Source organism: Doryrhamphus excisus, chromosome 15 (assembly GCF_030265055.1).
Source record: "Doryrhamphus excisus isolate RoL2022-K1 chromosome 15, RoL_Dexc_1.0, whole genome shotgun sequence".
NCBI lineage: Eukaryota > Metazoa > Chordata > Actinopteri > Syngnathiformes > Syngnathidae > Doryrhamphus > Doryrhamphus excisus.
The window spans coordinates 10,446,713-10,469,442 of record NC_080480.1 but is presented as its reverse complement, the minus strand read 5'-3'; the positions used below and the strand labels follow the sequence as shown (position 1 = coordinate 10,469,442).

Genomic DNA, 22,730 nt, shown 5'->3' with positions numbered 1-22,730 from the left:
AGTGATGACAATGTCAATGTCATCTTCATGTCCAAAAAATCCAAACTATCCCTTTAAGTGGCCACACCAACTAACCAGAAATATTTTCTCATGACCAAAATCCGACCAGGACTTGGCTCAATGGATGAAATGGGGAGTAAATCATAGTTGATGCACGACGCTGATGGCAATGTCATGCAATGCAAAAATCAGAACTATCCCTTTAATATAGCGGAACATTGTAAGGCACAGCAATAAATAAACGGCCATTCATTGGTCCAATTTTGTAGGTCCCATTGGGAAGACTCCTGATGGCCACTTAACTGAATAAGGCTTAAATAGGGAGGAACAAAATCAGTCATGCACAGGCATATGCCTGTTGTGTACACGTACACGGAAGCTCACGCCACTCCTGTGTGTCAGTTAATATATCTTTATGCTCTAAGGCTGAGTCTCAAACCAAAATATTGATACTTTAATATTAACGTAATTTGAGGTCATGTTAATGATATACATAATGATATACTAAATGAAAACAGTGGAGAGTAGCTAATAAATGGATTGGATCCATGTCAAGTGGTGGATGTTTAATGACATGATATGTATTCCACTTGAAATGGGGGCCAAACTGCCATGCATCCTTTCCTGATGAGCAGCCATGACAGACGGCACCTGTAATGCAAAGCTGGGGTGAGTTGAAAGCGTCAACAGATGTCAGGGCAGGATCAGGCAGCGAGCATGCTGGGAATCTAAAAGGCTGACTTGATTGCCGAGCAGGGTGCCTCAAGCACTTGGAACCTGGCTGTGTATGCAAATAGACACATTGCCACCTAGTGTAGGCAATGGGAATGTTCATTCATTCATTTTCTACCGCTTATCCTCACGAGGGTCGCAGCTGCGTGCTAACCACTCGTCCACCGTGCAGCCCGCAATGGGAACATTTGGTACAAAATTCAGTTTGACACCACAATTTCCTGACTAAAAGATGCACCAGATCAGAAAACCAATTATCATGTAGGGAAATAAATCAAAGCCACATCGGTTTCATACATTTGTCATTTATGGTGTCATAGAATTCAATAAAAATGCTTTGCAATTACATGGACAGTAAGTTATTGTGTATATTTGCAAAGCTTAACAAGTCATTCATCATCACTGAATGCACACTTTTCAACAGTGATGCATTTTTTCTTGCCATTGTCAGACTCATTCTCACCACTTTCAGTGGAATTCATCCATATTTTAGATTGACAGTTTTGGAGCCAACCAACCAGCTGTGAATGTGTGCATGTGCTGCTATAATTTGGAATAGATCAGAAATTATGGCTGACGTTGTGTGAGTTTTGGATCATTCACAATCCTTATTCGAAACATGAACACATATTTCGTTTTTTCTGTGCATTGTAACTCCAGAAAATGGGTTATTATGAGGTAGCTAAAAAAGCACGTCATTGGGACCCACCTATTTGGACCACAAAGCCCTCTAAAAAAATCCTCTAACAAGGTTTTTTCATTTTATATACATGCTGTGATCACGCAAGAACAAGTACATTGATGATACCATGTAATACTTACAGTATTTTGAACGTCTTTCGTCGGTGCATTGATTTCACAGACCAATTGATCGGAACTTACACTACTTCCGTCAACAAGGTAAGACGCCTCCTCCCCCAGACAGAGAATAATGTTGCTTTGTGCAAGGCAGATCAGGCTATTGTGAGTACTTACAAGATATGCTCTCAATGGGATGCCAACTGAATAGCTGTATCTTCCAGCACATGACGTGTTTACCCTGTTGAGATGGTAAGCTCAAAGTAGTTCTCAGGTTTAAAAAAAAGAAAAAGACCATATTGCTGAGTCTTTGTAGCAATGTCGTCAGGTGTAAGTTGAGAGCTGGTATCCACTGCTTCGGTGTGTTCGGTGGTTTTGTTGACAGCATGTGGAATCTTAAAGTTGACCAACTTTTCGGCTTAATGCAAGCACTTTCCTTAATACACATGCAAAGCATAATTTATAAATTAGCGTTAACACATTCTCAGCACCAGTAGGTAGTGTTACCAGGGAGTAGCTTGAGGCGTTATGATGCTAAGATGTCACTATGCCAGAAATATAGTACTTCATGTTAGCTACTAAAATAACAACATCACGGTAGCTCGGTTAATATACAGGTCAGTTAAATAAACACTGTTGGCAGTTTTTGGAAGTTTTTTGTTAGGGCTGAAGCGTCAAAATAGTTGTGTCGGTGTGTGCATTGTTAGCTAGCTCATATGAAGTTGTTTTCTTGCGTTATAATGCATAGAAAATGTGTTTATGTTTCACATAAGGATTGTGAATGATGGGCAAAATTCTCCTAATGTGCAGTTCCCCTTTAACCATGATCTGCAACAAGGACTAGTTTTTTGATTTAAAGCATGAAAGTCCATCAGGGCAAAGTTTACCTCAAAATTAACAACTTATTTATATTTATAGATTTCTTTCTCATTTGAATGTTGTGAACTCCTGTTTCAATGACAATAGGTATTTAGCAGAATAATGCTGCCCAAGGTCGGCATAGATCTACCTCCCTTAGTTGCTATCATGTCGTCGTCTTTAGCTATTTGAATCAACAGCGCCTCTGCTGGTTGCAACCAGTAGTGTACTCTGTTTTGCTTCAAGCCAATCAATCAACGAAATGATTATTCTGCCAATCACTACTAAACAACAGTACTTCCCTGACTCGCTACAATAAGTATTCAAATCACTCATGCATCCCTGAATTGGTGTACTGTATTGTTCATTAAGGCCCCAAGTTAGAATTTTTAATAAATTCCCACCTGGTTCACACAGGGATGATAAATACCTTAACAAATGCTTCTTTAATTTGGTTTACGCTTGATGTCAATATTGATGTCTCGTCTCTCCTTTACAAACACACGTTTAATATTCATCACAAGTAGTTTATTTCAGTGATACTGCCACGTTGTCTTTGGATATATTCTACTATTGCTCAGCATCACAACTACACAGTCCATTTGTGCAAGTCCACTTCATATGCTTCATTCTGTGTTTTATAGAAAGCTGTAAAGGGTCCATTAAAATAGATGAAAACACCATTGGCAATAACCGCTCTTTGTTTTTTTAAAGACCGGTGCCGTGATAGTGATATTTCAGGGCACAGAAGCTCATGAGCATGTACTGTAATTAAATAAAGAGCTGTAAATTTTAGGGTGCGTTCACACTTGCAATATTTAGTTGGGTTCAATTTTGGTTCATTTGATCAAATGTAAACGTGAGCATCTGAACCCTGGTGTGCACCAAACCAATCAATCGGTGAGGTTTAGTTCCAAGTTTAACCCAGCAAGACACGAACCAGTGTTAAAAGCATGCAGAAAATGGCCTTAGATTTTCAGAAATATCCTTTTTTGTTTTGCCAGTGGAATGATCAGAAATACAGAATGTGGCTAGTCCCACTCATGGCATTGATTTGAAAGGCATTTCAACTTAATAGGCCGCAACACTTGATTTGTTCAGGTACTTCTGAGACATCATATTGTCCCTGTCATAGATGTATTTCTTTCGGACAGGCTTAAACATTACATGTTTATACTTGTACAATTCAACCTGTCCTAAAAGGAGTGAAAAACAGTCATCCTATTCTTTTGCATGTTTCAGCAATTATCGATAGTTTACTGATCATGATTTGAAACTTGACTTTATAGATCAAGGTTTTTCATTCATTCTGATTAGCTGTGAATTTTCCGAGCTTGGCAATGACATGGTCACCCAAAAAACAAAAAAAAGAATAAGAAACAATACTTCTTTCCTAAACCTTAAAATAAAAAAAAACAGGATTGGATATCTGGTCGCTGGTATAAAAACAGGCATGAAAATGTTAGCCAGCCAATCCTTGTGTTGGTGAGCTGATAGCAGCAGCTCCTTCACCTCATCAATCATCTTCTTGGACCATTCTTTGGGGTAAATAGGTTTTAGTACTCCCAAAGAGAGGACGCATCAACAGAAGTGCGATCACCCATCACAGTGCCTCCCTGGTCTCCTCGAAGGTACTTGCCATTAGAACACTTAATGGCAATGCGCCCGTGTTCCAGGAACTCCAAGAAAAAATCTTCTGGCTTTTCTCCATCTGAGCACACAAGGCCGCTGCTGGAGACGTACCAGAACCTTCCATTCACACCTGCGGAAGCATGTCAAACATGGAAATGGTAGCTTAGATGAAAACGTAGAAATTGCAAATTGTGTGCATTGCGTACAAACACTGACTCTTAACATTGTAGGCGCCGTCGTTGAAGATCAATGAGAAAATATCGTAGACAGATCGGTTGGCGTCTAGAGTGTTGGAGTTTTTGTGGTGACACACAAAGCCATTCTCTCCACGGAGGATCAGCATCGGACGGTTGATGAGCTTCATCAGGAATAATTCATCTTCTCCTTCAGGGTATAAAACGTTACTGTCATAGCCGTATCTTCCAGCAATCATGTCAAATCGCCTTCCGTATAAGCACTCACCTACAGCATCACTCACGGCTGAGAGCTGCCCGTTTTTCTTTGTGCACACGTACTTCCCATTGCATGCTTTCAAGGCCACCCTTTGCCCCCGCCACTCGATGTCAAACATTGTATTGATCTCTCTGGAATGGAAATATGGATTCAGATGAAGATGAAAACCTTCTGGCAAGATATTAGTAGAAAATAGACTCTTGACTTCCTGGTTCCTACACAGGATGTATGTATGTAGGTTTATACCTTCTCCACAGGGGTGTAAAATGTGTTATTTGAGTGTAAAAGATGTTATGTCCTTGAGAAATCCAATTACCTTCCGTTTGAAGCACGGCAAAATTGATTCATAACTGTCAACGTTTGCGTTTGAAAATATGAGAAATTCCTCTGAACAATACAGGCAAGAGAACACCCCCTCTGGTGGTGGTTTGTTTTGCTTGTTTCTTTCAGCTTTTTCCTGATTACGGAATCGCCACAGCGGATCTTTTTTTTCTTTTTGATCCGATACTGATTTTTGACTTGAGCCCATCTTAAAAAAATATTTGATTTAATGAGTTACATTAGCCATATAACTCCAAATTGTCCATAGGTATGAATGTGAGTGTGAATGGTTGTTTGTCTATATGTGCCCTTTGATTGGCTGGCGACCAGTCCAGGGTGTACCCCGCCTGGACATTTATGGTGACCAGAGGCATAAGCACCTGCTTAGGGCCCCGTAAACACTAAGGGCCCCCCACGAGCAATTGAGACTAAAAATGACACTGTTATATCACCAGAGTGTAGTTTCCCTACTGCCTCTCTGCTCTAAATGTCAGAGCTCCACTATAGTAGGTAATAGAGGGCCCCAAAAATCAAATTTTGCTGAGGGCTGTCCCTTAGGGGGGCACGACAGAAAATAATTGAGAAGCACTGGGGTAATTGGAGACTCTAAATTGTCCATAGGTGTGAATTTGAGTCTGAACGGTTGTTTAGGCGCCTGTGACTGGGTGTTTACTGCCCACAAAATGTATGAAATGACAGAATTTCTGATTTTGGACGAGATCTCACAACGTACCTTATTTAAAAGGAAGGAGAGCCTGTGGGAGATCGACTGTCGATTTGTCTTAGTGAGCACCAATTAGCTCACTTAAAAATTCTTACGACCAGTCAACACGACAGCTCATCAACATCTCCGATATGTGATCATACATAGACAGGACATGTTAGCATGCCGAATGTGGAAATGCAGGGAAGCAGTCTGAATTTGCTTTTACTGCACTTATTGTCAGTAACTTACTCAAATGTAGTTTTTTTTTTATTGTTTATTGTGTATTGCTTGTACAGTGTTTATTGTTATTTGTCATTACCTGCCGGGGGACTACAGATGAAAACGAGCAGTTGAGATGTAATCTGGCATATTTACATCTGTATTGCTTGCAGATATTCATCAACATGCATTATCCCTAATAAATACATAAATCTGAATATAAAATAAGGGGCCGCATGATGGTCGAGTGGTTAGCATGTAGCCCACACAGTCAGGAGATCAGGGTTCGATTCTTGGTGTGGAGTTTGCATATTCTCGCCAAAAACATGCATGCTAGGTTAATTGGCGACTCCAAATTGTCCATAGGTATGAATGTGAATGGTTGTTTGTCTATATGTGCCCTGTGATTGGCTGGCGACCAGTCCAGGGTGTACCCCACCTCTCGCCCGAAGACAGCTGGTATAGGCTCCAGCATATGGACGGTAGAAAATGGATGGATAAATGGAAATAAAAAATAAATACACTTGAAATTGAGTATCTCCAGCCAACAGTGGTGCTGTTCGAGAGTTGGTTGTTCAACATAAAATGTCAGGGGTGGGGGGTGGGGGGGGGTCCATAAGATTATATTTCCTCATGTTTTGTTTTTTCTCCAAATGAAAAAATAATAAATAACAACTGCTACAACTTTTCTTTGTTCACGTCGGCAACTCTCGTGTTGACGCTCGATGATGTACAAGCTAGCTTGTGAGGCTGAGAGAGCGCTGCTGCCCTCACTGTCGTAGAGCTAACTAAGTACTGTAAAAATACTTGTATGCATCGTAACTCTGGTCCAAATTCCCGTGCAGCACGCATTAAAAAAAGGAAGCGGCAAAGTGATTCTTTCATCATGCATCTAATCATCAACAAGCAGGGGCTGGAGCGCACCTCCACAAGACCGGTGTGTGCGCATGCTGTGTAAACCTACAGTCAGCCTCCGACTGATAGTGTTCAAGAAAACAATTAAATAAACAGAAAATGACAGTTTTTACCCAAGTTGCGGGGGTAAGGTTTTTTTTTTGAGCAAAAGGAAACAATAATACTCGTTTTGTGTGCAAAACCAAGCTGTGAAAATAACAAAATAACCCTGACCTGTAAAGGCCTGAAAACATACTATACCAAAATATTTCATAAAACTTTACAGGTAAACAAGTTTTTAATAAGTCACACTTCAGCTCAATATGGCAGTAAAGATTACATTACACAATTCATTCATATTTCTGTTCATTGATTCAACCAACTTACGTAGCATCCAGTATACACAGTGAATGTTCTACTACTGGTTAGCATGGAGTTTAGCAACCATTAAATATACATTAAACAGAGAAATTTATTTAAAAACAAAAACCAAAGTAACGAAACCAAAGTAACGCAATGAAAACATAAGCCAAAGACACCACGAGTCATTTAGTAACGCAATAAAAAAAAATTGGCAAGTAAATGAGTAAAAATACTCTGCAATGGAGTTCATGGCGGGATTGGCGCAATCAAACAAGTAACATTTCCACACAACCTACACAACATAGCGACTTAAAATACCATAGGTGGCCATTGTGAAAGGTGTGTGCACCTAACCACAGAATTGTTTTATCCGTCAGCTGTCAGCCACAGCAGCAACTAGTGGTTTCCTTCACGATGGGACTCCATTGTTACCATTTAACCACATCCTCTTTCTGTCTTTTTTTACATTTCGTTTTCCATCCATCCATTTTTGGCTTATCCCGATGAGGCTCACGGGCATGCTGGAGCCTATACCAGCTGTCTTCGGGCAAGAGGCGAGGTACAGCCTGGACTGGTCCCAGCCAATCACAGGGCACATATAGACAAACAACCATTCATACTCACATTCATACCTATGGACAATTTGGAGTCGCCAATTAACCTAGCATGTTTTTGGAATGTGGGAGGAAACCGGAGTGGGGGAATGGGGGAGCATGGGGAGAACATGCAAACTCCACACAGAGATGCCCGAGCCGGGAATCGAACCCTCTGTGTGGCCTGTGTGCTAACCACTTGTTTTTTTTTTTTCAGTGTAGGAGCGGATCCGACACCAGCTGAACGAACAGTATATGTGAAACACGTGGCGGCTCAATGTTCTTTCTTATTATCTATTTTGAATGTAGTATTTTCTTCTGAAAAGGACCTGTGGATATGCTACTCACACTTCTGATGCAGTGGACTGAATCTCTCCGTGAGTCACAAGTGTCCAGTAGGACCCCCCGTTGGTTCTGAACATGGACTTTTTGCTCTTCTTGTCAATCTCCATCTGGAACGTCTCCATGTCCGTCTCCACATCCTGATTGGCTGAAATACTCACACCTGCACCCAAGACAGAGAAAATGGGTCAGTTTGTCTCTGTGTTGTAGGGAAGAGGCATTGCGTTGTCATTGGCTTTCTTCCTTTCCTTACTCATTGGACTCATCACATTAGGTTGGGATTTGTTGTCCATAGATTAACAGTGTGTTAACTTTAGATTGAAGAGGAATCCAAATAAATCAAACAGTCTTTTGCTTCAAGTGACAATATTTTCTCATTGATTTTGCAAGTGACAGCTCCACTGACTCGTCATGGGGTGCAGAAACCAAGCTGTTAAGATTAACACCATATCTTATCAGGTGTGGAAGCATGTCACTTGTGCTTTTCAGAAGGACATCTAATTTGAGAACTCCATCTCTATGTGAACCACGTGTGACATGATATGACGATCATGGCTGTTACTGAGATACGCAGTAGGGGTAGGATTAAGGTCTTCTTCACAGTGTAACCCGTCAAGCATATCTGAAACAAATCAAATCATTACCATAATAATTACTGTACAACATCAACTTGAACTTTGCTGTCAGTCAGCCAGTATCCTGGGGGGAGCACCTCACTTGCAGCCAATCCAATGTTATATACTTAATCCACATGAATTAGTGCTGTCTGGTTGGGTGTGTCAGGTGGTGGGGAATACACTCGCAGACACATATAACCCAACCGTGTCTGCTGCAGGTCACATTAGATGCCACAGAAATATCCTCCAACCTCTCTCTTAAGCCTGTTACAACCCTAATCTCCCTGCAGTCACCCCTCCACCCTTCCTGTTCATTCGCTTGCTGTAATTCCCTGAGTGGTGAAATGCAAATCTTCACTGCAGGGCCCACTAAGCAGCTTTCGGTGCACTGTTCTTAAAAACATGAAACTGCCACGAGGCCCAAACACACTGCACTTTAAAACGCTATTCCTCACCCCACGGATCAGGGTTGTAGAAACACGAAGCGGTATCTGCTACAGTTGTGATGCTCTTCAGCGACGCTTGTTGCAATTGACCTTGCGCAAGAGCGTGCCTTTGCGTATTACTTGCGTGAGTAAGTATTACATATTTCACAAGGCCCAGCTTTAATTATTTGTCGCTGTGAGCTTTGCCGGTCCAAATTGGAGAACAGAGAACCATACCCTACTCAAGACCTACAGACTAGAGTCGTTTTCTTGCCATGTAATCTTAAATGAGGATGCAGTTGAAATGCCAAAGCCCATTATCACAATTACCTCCACAGTAGGACCTGATGACCATTCAGGCACAAGAGCACGAGAGAAACTGAGCTGCTTCTCATTGCAATCTGCCTTGCTTTTCAAATTACTTCATTCGACTGTAAAAAATCCCCCAAATATATCATATTTACCGCTTTACCGCCTGGGCTGCGCTGCTGTCATCGAACAAAAACTCACTATATTCCAATATAGTATACTGTAAAACAGCTCAATGGAAGCAGAGTGCAAAACTGAATGTGGCCTTAATTACAAAGCTTTTAACTACCGGTAATAAAAAGGAATCTTTAACAATGAATGGAAGAAAAATAGCGAGAGAGACCGCTAAGTAGTCATTGTGACACATTTTTCTTTTAACCTTTGTACTGGAACTATTAGAGTAATTGCGTGGGCTTAGCATTATAATTAATGCAATGGACCCAAGTTGTGGTGGCCCCCTGCCCCACTTTGTTCTGACTTTGAAACAAGTTTTCCCTGTAACTGAATCCATTTTTCACCTTTATATAACATTTAATCTGTAAGTCTTTCCAGTGTGAAAGAAGTTTAAGCACCATCGATGCAAAGACTCAGAAATGATAAATCACTGTATAAGCGGTAGAAAATGAATGAATGAATGAATGTCTTAAAACATCTTAAAACGTCTTAAAATGTGAAAACACCAAAAACACACAGTTTAGTGATTGCAGGATTATTACTCGCAATAAAATAAGATATATTCACTACTTCTAATGTGTCTTACAAGCATTTGCATCCATTAATTCTCCTTTTAGTTCAGCTTAGCTTCACACGGGTTATGTTTTAATACATTTTTATGTGTCACGTGTGAGCAATAAGAGTATTTCTAAATAATCCCCTTGATGTCTTAACATACACAAACTCAAACCAACATATGCAGTTATCCATTGTGATACATTTTCAGGAGACCTGTGGGAGCACCATTCCAAGAACATATTGGTTTCCTCGGAAGACCTCTGCTGTGTATTTCAAGGCACCGATCAATCCTTGTTTGTCTTTGTACATCCGCAGTGGATGGACTGTATAGTGGGGGTGTGCAAGCCACTAGTGATCAATGCTGAAATATTGATACTTCGATAACAACTCTTGTATCTCAATATTTTCAATGAAAATATTGATGCTTTTGATACTTGATACACTCATTGGGGTTTGTCATTTGTTTGTCTGAAGCGTTTCAAATGATGACTAATCGCAAACAAAGCCATGTGTGATTGTGAATAGCATTCATTCTTATTGTAGTTCTAAATGATTCATAATTAGGGCTGTCAATCGATTAAAATATTTGATCATGATTAATCACATTCCATCCATAGTTAACTCAGAATTAATCACATTTAATCACAGATAGAAAGAAGTTTTTTATTTATAATAAGTAGAGGAAATCTCTTTGTGGTAAACTAAAACGATACTTACATCAAATTTTATGTAAAAGGATATCAATTTCGGAACGATGGGCCATTATTTGAAACAATGCAGTCAGCAAGCATATTTTCATATTACTATTTTTTTTGTTATTGGCATATTAGCTCTTAAACCCAACCACAAACAAATCAGCAAATACAAAATGTGTGCGAGTGAGACGTCTCACACTGACAAAATAAATGTTTTTGTTTATTTGTGTCAGCTCAAAATGAGATTTGTAAGTTAAAAAAAGCCCATTTAAGAACATTCAGAAACTATTATTATTAAAGATTTGCCTCAATGTACCTTTCCTTCATGAAATGTACAAATGAAAATACCTAAAACACAGGGCAATAGTCATAAAACATTTCATACAAATTGCAAATTTGATATAAATTAATTTATATCAACACTATTTAAACACTACAATACATAGAAATTAACACTATTTAAACACTACAATACATAGAAATTAACTTTACGTTAACTTTGACAACCCTATTTATAACCTATTTCAATGTTTTCAATATTTTTTTATATTGTTTAATTTTCACATCGCTGTTTTTTCTGTTGTATATTAGCTTTGTTATATTGTAAATCACCCTGCTACCTTATTATACTTTAGGACTTTAAATAAATAAATACATGATTAAATGATTATTCATTCATTCATTCATTTTTTACCGCTTTTCCTCACAAGGGTCACGGGGGTTGCTGGAGCCTATCCCAGCTGTCTTCAGGCGAGAGGGGGGGAACACCCTGGACTGGTCGCCAGCCAATCACAAGGCACATATAGACAAACAACCATTCACACTCACATTCATACCTATGGACAATTTGGAGTCGCCAATTAACCTAGCATGTTTTTGGAATGTGGGAGGAAACCGGAGTACCCGGAGAAAACCCACGCATGCACGGGGAGAACATGCAAACTCCACACAGAGATGGCCAAGGATGGAATTGAACCCTGGTCTCCTAGCTGTGAGGTCTGCGCTCTGATTAAATTATTAATTTATTGAAATTAATTATTAATTTAATCAATACATTAATTAATGTCTCATATTCTATATGTCCTAGGTTCCCAAAGTACAAAGTGGGGTACCCGTACTTCCAGGGGTTCACAAATTTCCATCGGGAGTATGTGACTAAAAATGAAAAACAATTACAACCCAACACTCAAAATTGCGAATTGCGCCTGAAAGCCTCACTGTGCAAAAAGAACAGAGCAGAAATGTGATAGAGCATGAAGTTGGTCAATGCTCTGTGGGCATTATATGAACAAATGAGTAGGTTTGATGATTATTTGGTGTTACATCTTGAGGATTTCATTTATAGTGATGGTCCAATCCCCACACGGCACACTTTAATTACTATAAATTCACTAATATGTTCAATATTTGAAGTTAAAGGGATATTTCGTATTGTTGACATGAAGTTTTACGACATCCCCATCAGCAGTGTAGTGCCCCATGACTTACCCCCACCTTCTCAAACAATGTATGTTCTAAAGAGTCAAACATTTGCATGACAATAATGCCTTCTTGAAAAAATCCGACCTCACAAATGGCTCAGGTTTACTTTCTCTGGCGTATTAATCCATTATAAACCCAGTGATGTCCATTGTTGTGTATGTGATGAATGTTTATCCGCTGTGGAACACGTACCTAAACAAGATGGCTAAACAAGGAGGCTGTTTTATCAAAATGTTTTGGCAAAATGCGTTATTCTTTAAAACGAATATTGTTTTGAGAAGTCAAACTGTTGACTTAAGTAACCCCAGCAACTAATCGAAACTACTAAAGGGCTCACTGGACCAAGTGAAGGGTAAGGAAAGTCACCGTTGAGCTTTAGGATGAAAAGCAACATGTATGAAAACGCAAATTTTTAGGTGAATTTGCAGTATCATTAAAAGTATCATTATCAGATAAAGTTTGTGGATACCAGGCTGAATTTTACTCGGTATTGGACCAGAAACAAAATCATTGATATTGCACATCACCACAAGACACAGCATGGCGGTATTGTGGGCTTTTTTTGTAGAAACGTCCGAGTTCGTTTATCCATCCATGGTCAGGCGGACACACTTTCCTGTCTTTTCAATCACACACACATACATAGCAAGCAGCAGGAAGTCTGGAAACTAGGAGGTGGCTTCTCAGGGATGTTATTCCATCTTGATTATGTGTTAGCATTTAACTGTTTTAACTGGTTCCAACTTCTGTCAATCAAAGGTGTGTGTGTGTGTTGGGGGGGTTCTAGTGTCTAGTCTGTAAGCTGACTTGGTAAGGTTGCCTGGCAAAATTCAAGTAAAAAGTTGAGTGAACTATTCTGCTCTCATAACAATATTTCTGTTTTTTTGTTTAGAGTAATGCACCCCGTTATTGCTGCTCATGTAAGTTTCATGTCCAAGTATCGTGTACCAGAAAGAGATGTCATGTTTTGTGTTACTTTACCTTGCTTGACAGAGACAAATCTTTTATTGGCTGCTTGAAAAACTACTTGTGGATGACTTTCCTCAAGGTCAAAGAGCTCATCTTTTCCCGGCTTGGAGCACCGTCCCGAGCGCAGCGTACCCGTTGGACCCACCGGGGTCAGATATTTGCCGTCACAGTCCTTGAAGGCCAGCTTGCCCGATTTCAGCTCGAGTGTGAAGCTGGTGGTGTTGGTGTTCTCCTTCACTAGTTTACCGTCGTTGCTGAGGAAGCGGCTGTCGCAGGTTTTCAAGCTGTACTTGCCATCCTGGTACACCAAGGTGACTAAAGAGTCCACCCCCCAAGGGATGTTGCTGTCCACTGAGATCTCCCCGTCGGAAGCGGACAGGTGGGCATATCGTTTCCGCGCCACGCTGAGCAGACTGGCTTGTGGGTGCAGAGCCAAATGTACAGCCCACAGCTCTTGTTCTGCAATCACCTGGGCAAAGCAAGACAGGTAGTCAGCCGAGCCTCCAAAGTAACGCAGGTAAGGCTCCGACTGCAGCGCCCAGCGACCATCGGACTGGGGAACGATCAAGAAGCGGCACTCTGGATCAGGACTTTCGGCCCCGCATGTGATCTTCCCGTCTTTGTCGGAAGCCAGGTAGCGCCCCAGGTGGCTGCGAAGGAACACCACCTGGCCATCGTGCTCGTCCTGTTCCAAGGTCCAGATCTGCTTCTTCTTCATGCTGGTGCCTGAGGCGTTCACCTTGAAGCCGAAGGCCTCCGCCGTTAGGTAGCGGTTCTCATAGTTGATGAGGCCAAACTGGAGCTTCAGAGCTCTGTTGATTCCGTTTGTGGGCATGCTTGACCAAGCCACACGATTCAAGAAAAAGGAAAGAAGTTTAGGACCAAGAATGTAAAAAATAAAGCCTGCAAGCTCCGAGAAAGAAGAATAAAAGACTCCTTCTTGTGTCTTCAAGTCATAAATAAGCTCCACTTATCTCCCTTGATGGAACGTTTTATGCTCTTTCCGTCTTCTGTCACTTTCTCTCCCCCGGAGCGCTTTTGCAGACACTTGCTCGCAGTTCCTTAATGAGTTGGGATTAAATCAGCAGGACAAAGCACCTCAATCCAACAAGCCGCTGACGTCACATACTGGTGCACCAACTGCAAATCTCCCCTCCTTGTTCCTCCACCCCGGGACAGGACACTTCTAGCAGCGTACCTTTCATCCACTAGCATCGCATCTCTCTTTTGTCCTTGTCTTTCATCCACTTTAGCTCTCTCTCTGACACGCTTCATTGCAGTCCTCTGCTTCTGTAGGGTCTTTCTGGCATTGTCGCTCCTCCAACGGTGTAACCCCTCGGATTATCCTTGCTTAGATCTGCCAGTTAGCAACAGCCTAATTGGGAAATGTCCAGTGAGGAGAGGTGCTTCTCCTGCAACCGCGATCGCCTCAGATATACTCCTTTTTGATTGTTTGATATATTTACTTGACTGATACGTCTTAAAGACCCAAATGCACACTACAAAGGTTTCTTTATACGGGTTGCAACAAGCTGTATAGCAACATGTGAATGCCAAGTCTTGGGTGTGTGAGCTTAGCCATGAAGAATTTGCACACATTTGAATGAAAGAGCTTTGCCCATTTGCCTTCGCTTTGCTTCGCTTTCACCTTGGTGCATTGTCAACTTTATTTGACAAATCCTCCCGAATCCCGTCCGTCTCTGCTGTTCTGTCAGCCTAAAGTTGATAATAAAGGATGCGACTCCATGCAGGATGACCTTTGTAAAAGTGCACACCAAGGACAGCCTGTGTAAGAGCATTATCAGCCTCTATTCCTCTTTGCCCGTTCTTCACAGTCCTTACAGTCTAAATATCTAAAGTACAAGTTAAAGGTCTCCTATTATGCAAAAGTGACATTTAAATTAGGTTCTAACAGCAGTAAGTGTCTCTTGAGCCTTTTTATGAGAAAAAATGTTTTCTCCTATCCTTATTTTTATGGATGTCCGATAATTATCAGTACCATATCAGTATCAGATTTTTTTTCCCTATCATGAAAACTGATATTTTAAAAATGCTGTATACAACACATATGTGTTCATTCCATCACAGGAAATATGTCATGTTACACATATTGGTATCAGCCAGCTGATATCGGTATCAGAAAATGACAGTTAGACAATATCGGCATATAATTTTTAAAAGCCAATATCGGACAGCCATAATTATTTGTATTATTTATAGGAAAACCCATAAATTAGGCTGTTTATATGGGAGAAAAGCCAACACATTTTTACCTAAATTGGTGATGATTTCTAAAGATGTGGTAATGAATAATTGATTCTAAGCAAAGTACATTACTCCATTGACAAGGAGCACACTGTCTTGACTTGCACAGCAAGTAGCCAGAGGCAAACCTCAGCTTGCTTGAGGAGGTGTTATTCATCTGCGGTGAATCAGCCCGACATTTACACCCCCAAGAACAACATACACCAACAAGACTTCGTCAAATGAAGCGCCTTCCTCACTCATGGTCCAACCAAAAATCAGACAAGTAACACATGTAACACACACTGTAACTGTACACTGTGTTTTCCATTATTATGTCGACTATATTTGGTAATTTAGTCATATACTATGTATATGGTTAGCCGAGTGGTTAGCGCGCAGGCCTCACAGCTAGTTCAATTCCACCCTCTGCCATCTCTGTGTGGAGTTTGCATGTTCTCCCCGTGCATGCGTGCGTGTTCTCCAGGCACTCCGGTTTCCTCCCACATTCCAAAAACATGCTAGGTTAATTGGCGACTCCAAATTGTCCATAGGTATGAATGTGAGTGTGAATGGTTGTTTGTCTATATGTGCCCTGTGACTGGCTGGCGACCAGTCCAGGGTGTACCCCGCCTCTCACCCAAAGACAGCTGGGATAGGCTCCAGCACCCCCGACGCCCTCGTGAGGATAAGCAGTAGAAAATGAATGAATGTATAAATATATTTTGTATGTTTATAGATAGAGGTACATTTTTCAGACATCATAATCGTATAATGTATAATACATACATATACTGTAGTGTGTAATTCATGTAATTAACTCTACTGTCATTCAAATCGCATTCTTTAATTACTTCAATATGATTGGTTGACCACCAAAAGCACAAACTACATGTACTGACTACATGTACAGTACAGTAAAATCCCTCCTGTTGGCACTTGGGGGCAGCATTGCACACATGGTACATTTTAGGTAGCCTTGGAATTGTACAGTTCCAAAAGCTATATTTGCCATAAAACCACTTGCAACATATATTTTTTGTCGTTTTGTCATACTTTGCAAAAATAAAGTTAAAAAGTTTTGATGTTTTGCAAGACACAACTTGTGTATTTCTCTTGGTTTTAACTTGGTTTTGGAGATCAATGATTTAGATAAATACATTAAGCATTAATCTTAAATTGCTAGATTAATATCAAATTGATGCAATGGTACTTATAATTATAATTAATTATAATAATTAATTATAATTATAATTCATATATAGTAAAATTGGGCCTGCATTTTAAGTCTTAATAAACAGGACAAACATATTACCTTCAAAACGTAATGTTTTAATCTGAAATGATGGAACTATCCAAGCTCAGCAGGTGGCAGTGTTGCTCAACAAATGTAAAAATAGAGTGTTTTCACGGTTGTGTGTTGTCCTCCGTCCTAGGTAAACTGCTGACAAATGAAAAACAATATTTCCTAAGATGAATGTCTTTCATTTTCTCATTCGTCTTCAGGGAATTCCTTTACCTGGTTAAAAACAAAACCTGTTTTTTTTGCATTAAGAAACACAGTCAGTTGATCTATGAGTATAATATTTAAGAATGTTGTCCTGACCACAGATGGACAAAAAACATTGAGAGAGTTGTGGTCGTGCCAGATTATCTCCAATGAGGATGACGTTAATGTCCGGCTAATGAGGCCAGTCTTTTCTCTTGTCCTTCTGGTGCCCCCACTTCCTCGCACATCTAGGTTGCCTGGCACTCCAGCAACCTTCCCAGCGATAACACTTCATCACTTTTACAGTGGTGGTCAGCGGCCATTAGATGCCAGATTGCCAAATGTGACTCTTTAAAGGTCCTATCCCTCCTTGGCTTCAAATTACACTTTTTTCACCCAAAGAGAACAACACCACCACTGGCTAGCATACAGTATGATACTGCTTAGGGAACAGATTGTACAAAAATGTTTATATTCCTCACAATTATGAGCCAAACTGTGTGATATTATTATTGTGGCAGCTAACATGAAAAATTATTTTTATCTGGTGGACTAACATGACGCATCGCTAACCGCTAGTCTCAGTATCATTCACAAATGGAAGAGTTGATACCGAGCAATACCTCAATTTTGCTGCAAAGACTCAACAAGATGCTTGTTTGCTGTCAGCATTTTGTACCTGAGGACTGGAGCACACATCTTGTGCTGGAAGACACAGCCATCCCAATGATAGCGGACATAGTGAGTGTTGTCTCTGCTGTTGTTGTTGTCGGAAAGTATGTGTATCAATGCACCGAGAAAATAAGTTTTGGTAGTGTTTTAAATCATCAAAATAGGGCAAGATACTACCCTATTTATCAGTGTACGTGTTAATGCATGATCATAGCATGTATATCAAACCATGCAACATTGTTGGAGGTTTTTTAGAGGGTTTCAAAGTCGAAATAGGTTTATCCCAATGACAGCATTGTTAGCTAGATCATATTAACTTGTTTTCTCTTGTTATAATGCACAGAAAAGGGAAAGAAATATGTGTTCATGTTTCACATAAGGATTGGGAATGATGGGCAAAATGTTTTTAAAAGTGCAGTTCACCTTTAAATTACGTGATGTCTTTGAACGCAACCTTTCATTGTTCATAATAGCTAGCATAATAGTTTTAAGTGTGATTCAAATGTTCTGCTATTCTTTAGAGACTAGTGTTAAACAAATAGATTTGTGTGGTTCATCGACATAGTATTCACTTCCTTCTAAGCTGTTAATGTACACAAATATACATAATCCTAGCCTGTCATTTAACTTTCTGTTAATTAAATGCAGTTAAACTGGGTATATGGCAGACATACTTGCTAATGGTGATTAATCATGATTAATTAATAAAAAATGTGATTATTTAATTATTTGACAGCCCTAATAAAAAAACATGTTTTTTTTGTTAGCATTCTTGGCTTTCTGTGACATATCAATTGGATTTACAATATTTCTTATAAGAAAAATGTCTTAAAGTCGAACCTTCTGGATTGGATTAATGGTGCTACCCAAGGTTCCACTGTACTTTGTGCGCACTTTGGTGCGGTTCTCTTAGCATTCACACTGGTATTTAATGATAATAATGATAATTAATGATAAATTAATATTACATGACAAGATGCCGTCTGCTAAGTTGAATACTTTACTGGACTTACCAGCTGAGATTTCACAAAAAGCTTCAAAAATATACTTTTAAAGAGCGCATTAGTCACACACTTGGGATGATGGTGTTCACACTTGACACTAGCAGAGCAAACGCACCGCCGTTCCATTTAACCCAACCAAACACGTCAAGTGTGAACGCACCTGAAGTGTCTTTTTCCCCTTCTTCCTTTCTGGAACTAAACCCTCTGTGTTTGCTGTCAAACACAATGATTGAAGGTGAGGCAAACGGGAAGAAAAGGGTATTGGTCACTTGCAAACACTCACAGAGACGTATTATGTACACGCTGTGTATACATGCACTCACACAAAGCCCAGGTCTCCCCAGAGGGGCGTGAGCATGGATTAATGTGCCGAGAACGATTTTTTCATTTATAACTGTCCTGCACCTTTCTCTGATAAGACCATTTTTCAGCTTGCCATCCATTTAGCACCTTTTCTGCAGCTTCTAGAGCTCCATTTTAAAGGGCCAGAAACCACCTTATTGCTACGCTATCGGCATGTTGAATGTGACGGAATGGCAGGAGACTGAGGTGCACGTTTTTTAAATAATTACAAAATCAACGATGCATGTTATGGCATGACATCACACTCATTACAAACTGTGCATTTGCCAACTTTGATGGCCTCATTTCCAGGCTGAAACCAATTAAATATAATAGCTGTTTAGAAATGATTGCATTGGAGAACATAAAAGGAAGCTTGTTTCCCCAAAATGGTTTCAAGAAATCACAGCGGGGCAAAATAATGGGCACCCCATTGTCCCACATTCAAAAGGCCTCTCTTTGGTCTCCTGTGGTCTATTTGTGGACCCTCCTGCTGCCCACCCCCTACTAAAGCCAGCTAGTCCATGAGATATGTAGTAAAAATAAAACATAAAATGGCAACATTGGCCGGGAATCTCCTTCCTCAGCAGCTTGCCGCTCACTGACCCCATTAATCCAGGTGCTCATTCATCTACAGGATGAACCTTCCTCGGACCGTTAACTGTGTTTGCACGCTCCAATCCCAACCCAGACCAGCCCGAGCACAGCAATGTCGACTCTCTCACCGCCGCTCTAGCCGCCGTAATTGGGACTTTACCAATAAGCCATGCATGCTCTACCATATAAATGAGCCTTGGTAAATGTCAAGCCTTTTAATTCTCACTTGTAATGGCGTATTTGTCATTTGTTTTTCAAAGCAGCCAAACTTGTTAAACGCCCTCCTTTGTGGCCTCCTTTTCCTTTGCCAGTGATGGCACAGCAATGGCCACCCAGACAGAAAGTGGCACACTACAAAGTTCTATTTCTTACTGTAGACAAGTGGAAAGTACCCAGGCTATTGTTCGATAGTGTCAGATTTTAGCTGAGATAGCTGCCATCTAAGTTGTTGTTGTAAATGTCCATTGTAGAAATTCTGACAATGAATTGTGTAGTCAATTTACCTTTGCACACAACCATACTAGTTTAGCTTATTTTGTATATGCTTAACAAAGTTGAAGTACTGTAAATTCCGATGTAAACTAAAGTTCTAATCGTGTGACGTCTCCTTTACTTCTTTACTAATCATTTAAATACTGGTTAAATAATGCATTGTGTCTGAGCAAAGCACACACTGATGCCTGCCGGGGCGCTGCAATGATGTCAGCCTCCCTCTGGGCTCCTCTGGCTCAGTCTGGTGGACAGGGGCAGCATTGTAGTGCCAAGTATCCATCCATTTTCTATGCCGCTTGTACTCCAATTAAATACTTTGTTCAGATGCAATGCATAATGGGAAAAGTTTAAAATATGAATTTTTCTTTCAAACTCATATTGCTACTTGTTTCTCTATGTCTTCGGCAGACATTTTGCGTGTCAAGTTGCTGTGTGATGAGTTAAGCCTTCTTTGGAAGACGACACCTTGAGTCAAGACTGTTATATTGAGTAAAGGCGTTTTACAATTCCTGAGTTTTATCATGTCAAATAAAAAACTGCCTAGTCCACATAGACTCGTGTGCACCTCAATTTTAGGATGTGGACATGTGCGATCTGGGGTGACTTATACTATACAATCTCAACACACAACACACTTGTAGGCTTCAAAATCAGAGCGCTGTGCGCACCATCCGGTCTAACTATGCAAACAAAATAAAAGTGTCATTAAAAAGCTTATATTAATAAAGCAGCTGCAATTGCATTGGTGACTACGTCTTTGTCACAAACACAACCATTTGTTGAGGATTTTGGAGCAACTTAATCACTGAAATACTGGACAAAATTGTCTAATGACCATGAATGTCTGATGTCTTAACAACATAACTTTTATCCTATACGCCGCACCCGGTCAGTAATAAATACATTGAAAAATGTACAGTTAATTCATGTGACTGGCATCACCCAATTTCGCTCATGGATGATGGGTATGGAGTCGGAACATCCCTGGTCCTCCTGGTCGCAGTTTAGAGATTTATGCATGCTGGCCAACAGGAGGCGCCAAATAACTTCTCCACCAAGTGAGTAAGAGATATTTTTCATGTCTTTCTCTCTCTCTCTCTCTCACACACACACACGCACACACACACACACACACACACACACACACTCCAACCAGTGACATGGAGCTCTGACACAAAGACTGGCTGGGAAAAAGGTTCTCAAAGGTCGTTAGCGAGTTAGCAAATAACAGAAGTTATGATGCAAATTTTTATACAACCATCAGTATTATTTTGTGTGTTTTTTCTGTCTTAAACATTTAATGACAAGACTTTGAGCATATTACTTAATGATTGAATGTATAATCATAATGTAAATAAAAGATAATAGGGCTGCATAGTAGTGAGTGGTTAGCGCGGAAGCCTCACAGCTAGGAGACCGCAGTTCAATTCCACCCTCAGCCATCTCTGTGTGGAGTTTGCATGTTCTCCCCGTGCATGCGTGGGTTTTCTCTGTCGACTCCGGTTTCCTCCCACATTCCAAAAACATGCTAGGTTAATTGGCGACTCCAAATTGTCCATAGGTATGAATGTGAGTGTGAATGGTTGTTTGTCTATATGTGCCCTGTGATTGGCTGGCCACCAGTCCAGGGTGTACTCCGCCTCTCGCCAGCTGGGATAGGCTCCAGCACCCCCGCGACCCTCATGAGGATAAGCGGTAGAAATGCATGAATGAATGAATGAATGAAAATATCTAGCATTGCAATATGTAGCATTATATTTCAGCTTGTATGGAGCTCAACTACCCATAGCAGAGGTCATGTTGTTCATCTATTGACAACAATTAAGACAATTAATCAACACCTCTGCTGGTTATAGTCAAGTACTGCCATCTATTTTACATCATCGTCTTCAAGTCACAATTGACAATCAATTCCATTCATCACATTTTAGATGGTCGGCCCTACACTACCATTTACAGACATGGTGAAGTTTAGAGGACAAGAGAGCTGACGTTAGCGTCACCCTTTGCAGAATGCTTGTCACCGCCGGGTGCTTGACCAGCTTCGGCGTTTCTGACAATCATCTCTCTGTGTCCAGCAAGGGGAATGATGGCGTAAATCATGATGAGGAGTGTGCAGGTAAAATAAAGAAGTCTGTTCCAAAGTCTAGGCATTATGTATGCATTACAAAGTAATTTATGTGCAAACACATACAGTACACTCCAGTGTCTACATGTCCACTCAATGGTTACACACAAGCACTGCCGCATACTTTTTGCATTTCCCCTCCCTCACTTTTTACTGCATTCCCACATGAAGAAATTGTAAAAGTGAGTGATTTACACATGCACCAGTGAATGAATACAGGGAGCTGGTGATTCAGTCAGTCGGCCACCACCCCGCCTGTTGTGATTTCAGAGCTTCAGCTGGTCTTGGGTTCTGTCAGACGGGGTCATAAGGGCATGTTTGTTTAGAATCCCTGCAAAATGGGTTGAAACAATAGCCAGTGGGAAACCAAACTCAGTCATTGAGGTGTAGATGTGTGGAAACACATGACCACCCCTCAGCATTGTATTTTGGAAATCTGTAGAAAGCTGTGGATGCTCACTGAGTTGATTCTGTGGAAAACACTGCCTATTGCATTTTGGCAAATCAAGTACTCAACCCCAAAGAAGAGCTATAAAACAATCAAGACATCATCCGGGGGGACGGCTTAGTGACTTTGCAGAAGCATAATCCAAACTTTAGTATGATTACACTGGAACGTTCC

The 22,730-nt window shown here is 40.6% G+C and overlaps 1 protein-coding gene across 2 annotated transcripts; it reads right to left on the bottom strand.

Annotated features, from left to right (window-relative positions):
* Positions 1–644: 644 nt before the first annotated feature.
* LOC131103720 (fascin-2-like) lies at positions 645–14,274 on the bottom strand. 2 transcript variants are annotated; one of them, XM_058050207.1, is made up of 5 exons: positions 13,153–14,264; positions 7,918–8,074; positions 4,483–4,604; positions 4,237–4,404; positions 648–4,150 (listed from the first exon to the last, which is right to left on the bottom strand). In XM_058050207.1, exons 1-5 carry the CDS (start codon positions 13,973–13,975, stop codon positions 3,945–3,947), a joined length of 1,476 nt encoding a protein of 491 aa, XP_057906190.1. In that variant the 5' UTR covers positions 13,976–14,264; the 3' UTR covers positions 648–3,944. The 2 variants fall into 2 exon arrangements, with proteins under 2 accessions (XP_057906189.1, XP_057906190.1); XM_058050206.1 differs by having other exon boundaries at positions 645–4,150; positions 4,237–4,604; positions 13,153–14,274.
* Positions 14,275–22,730: the final 8,456 nt, after the last annotated feature.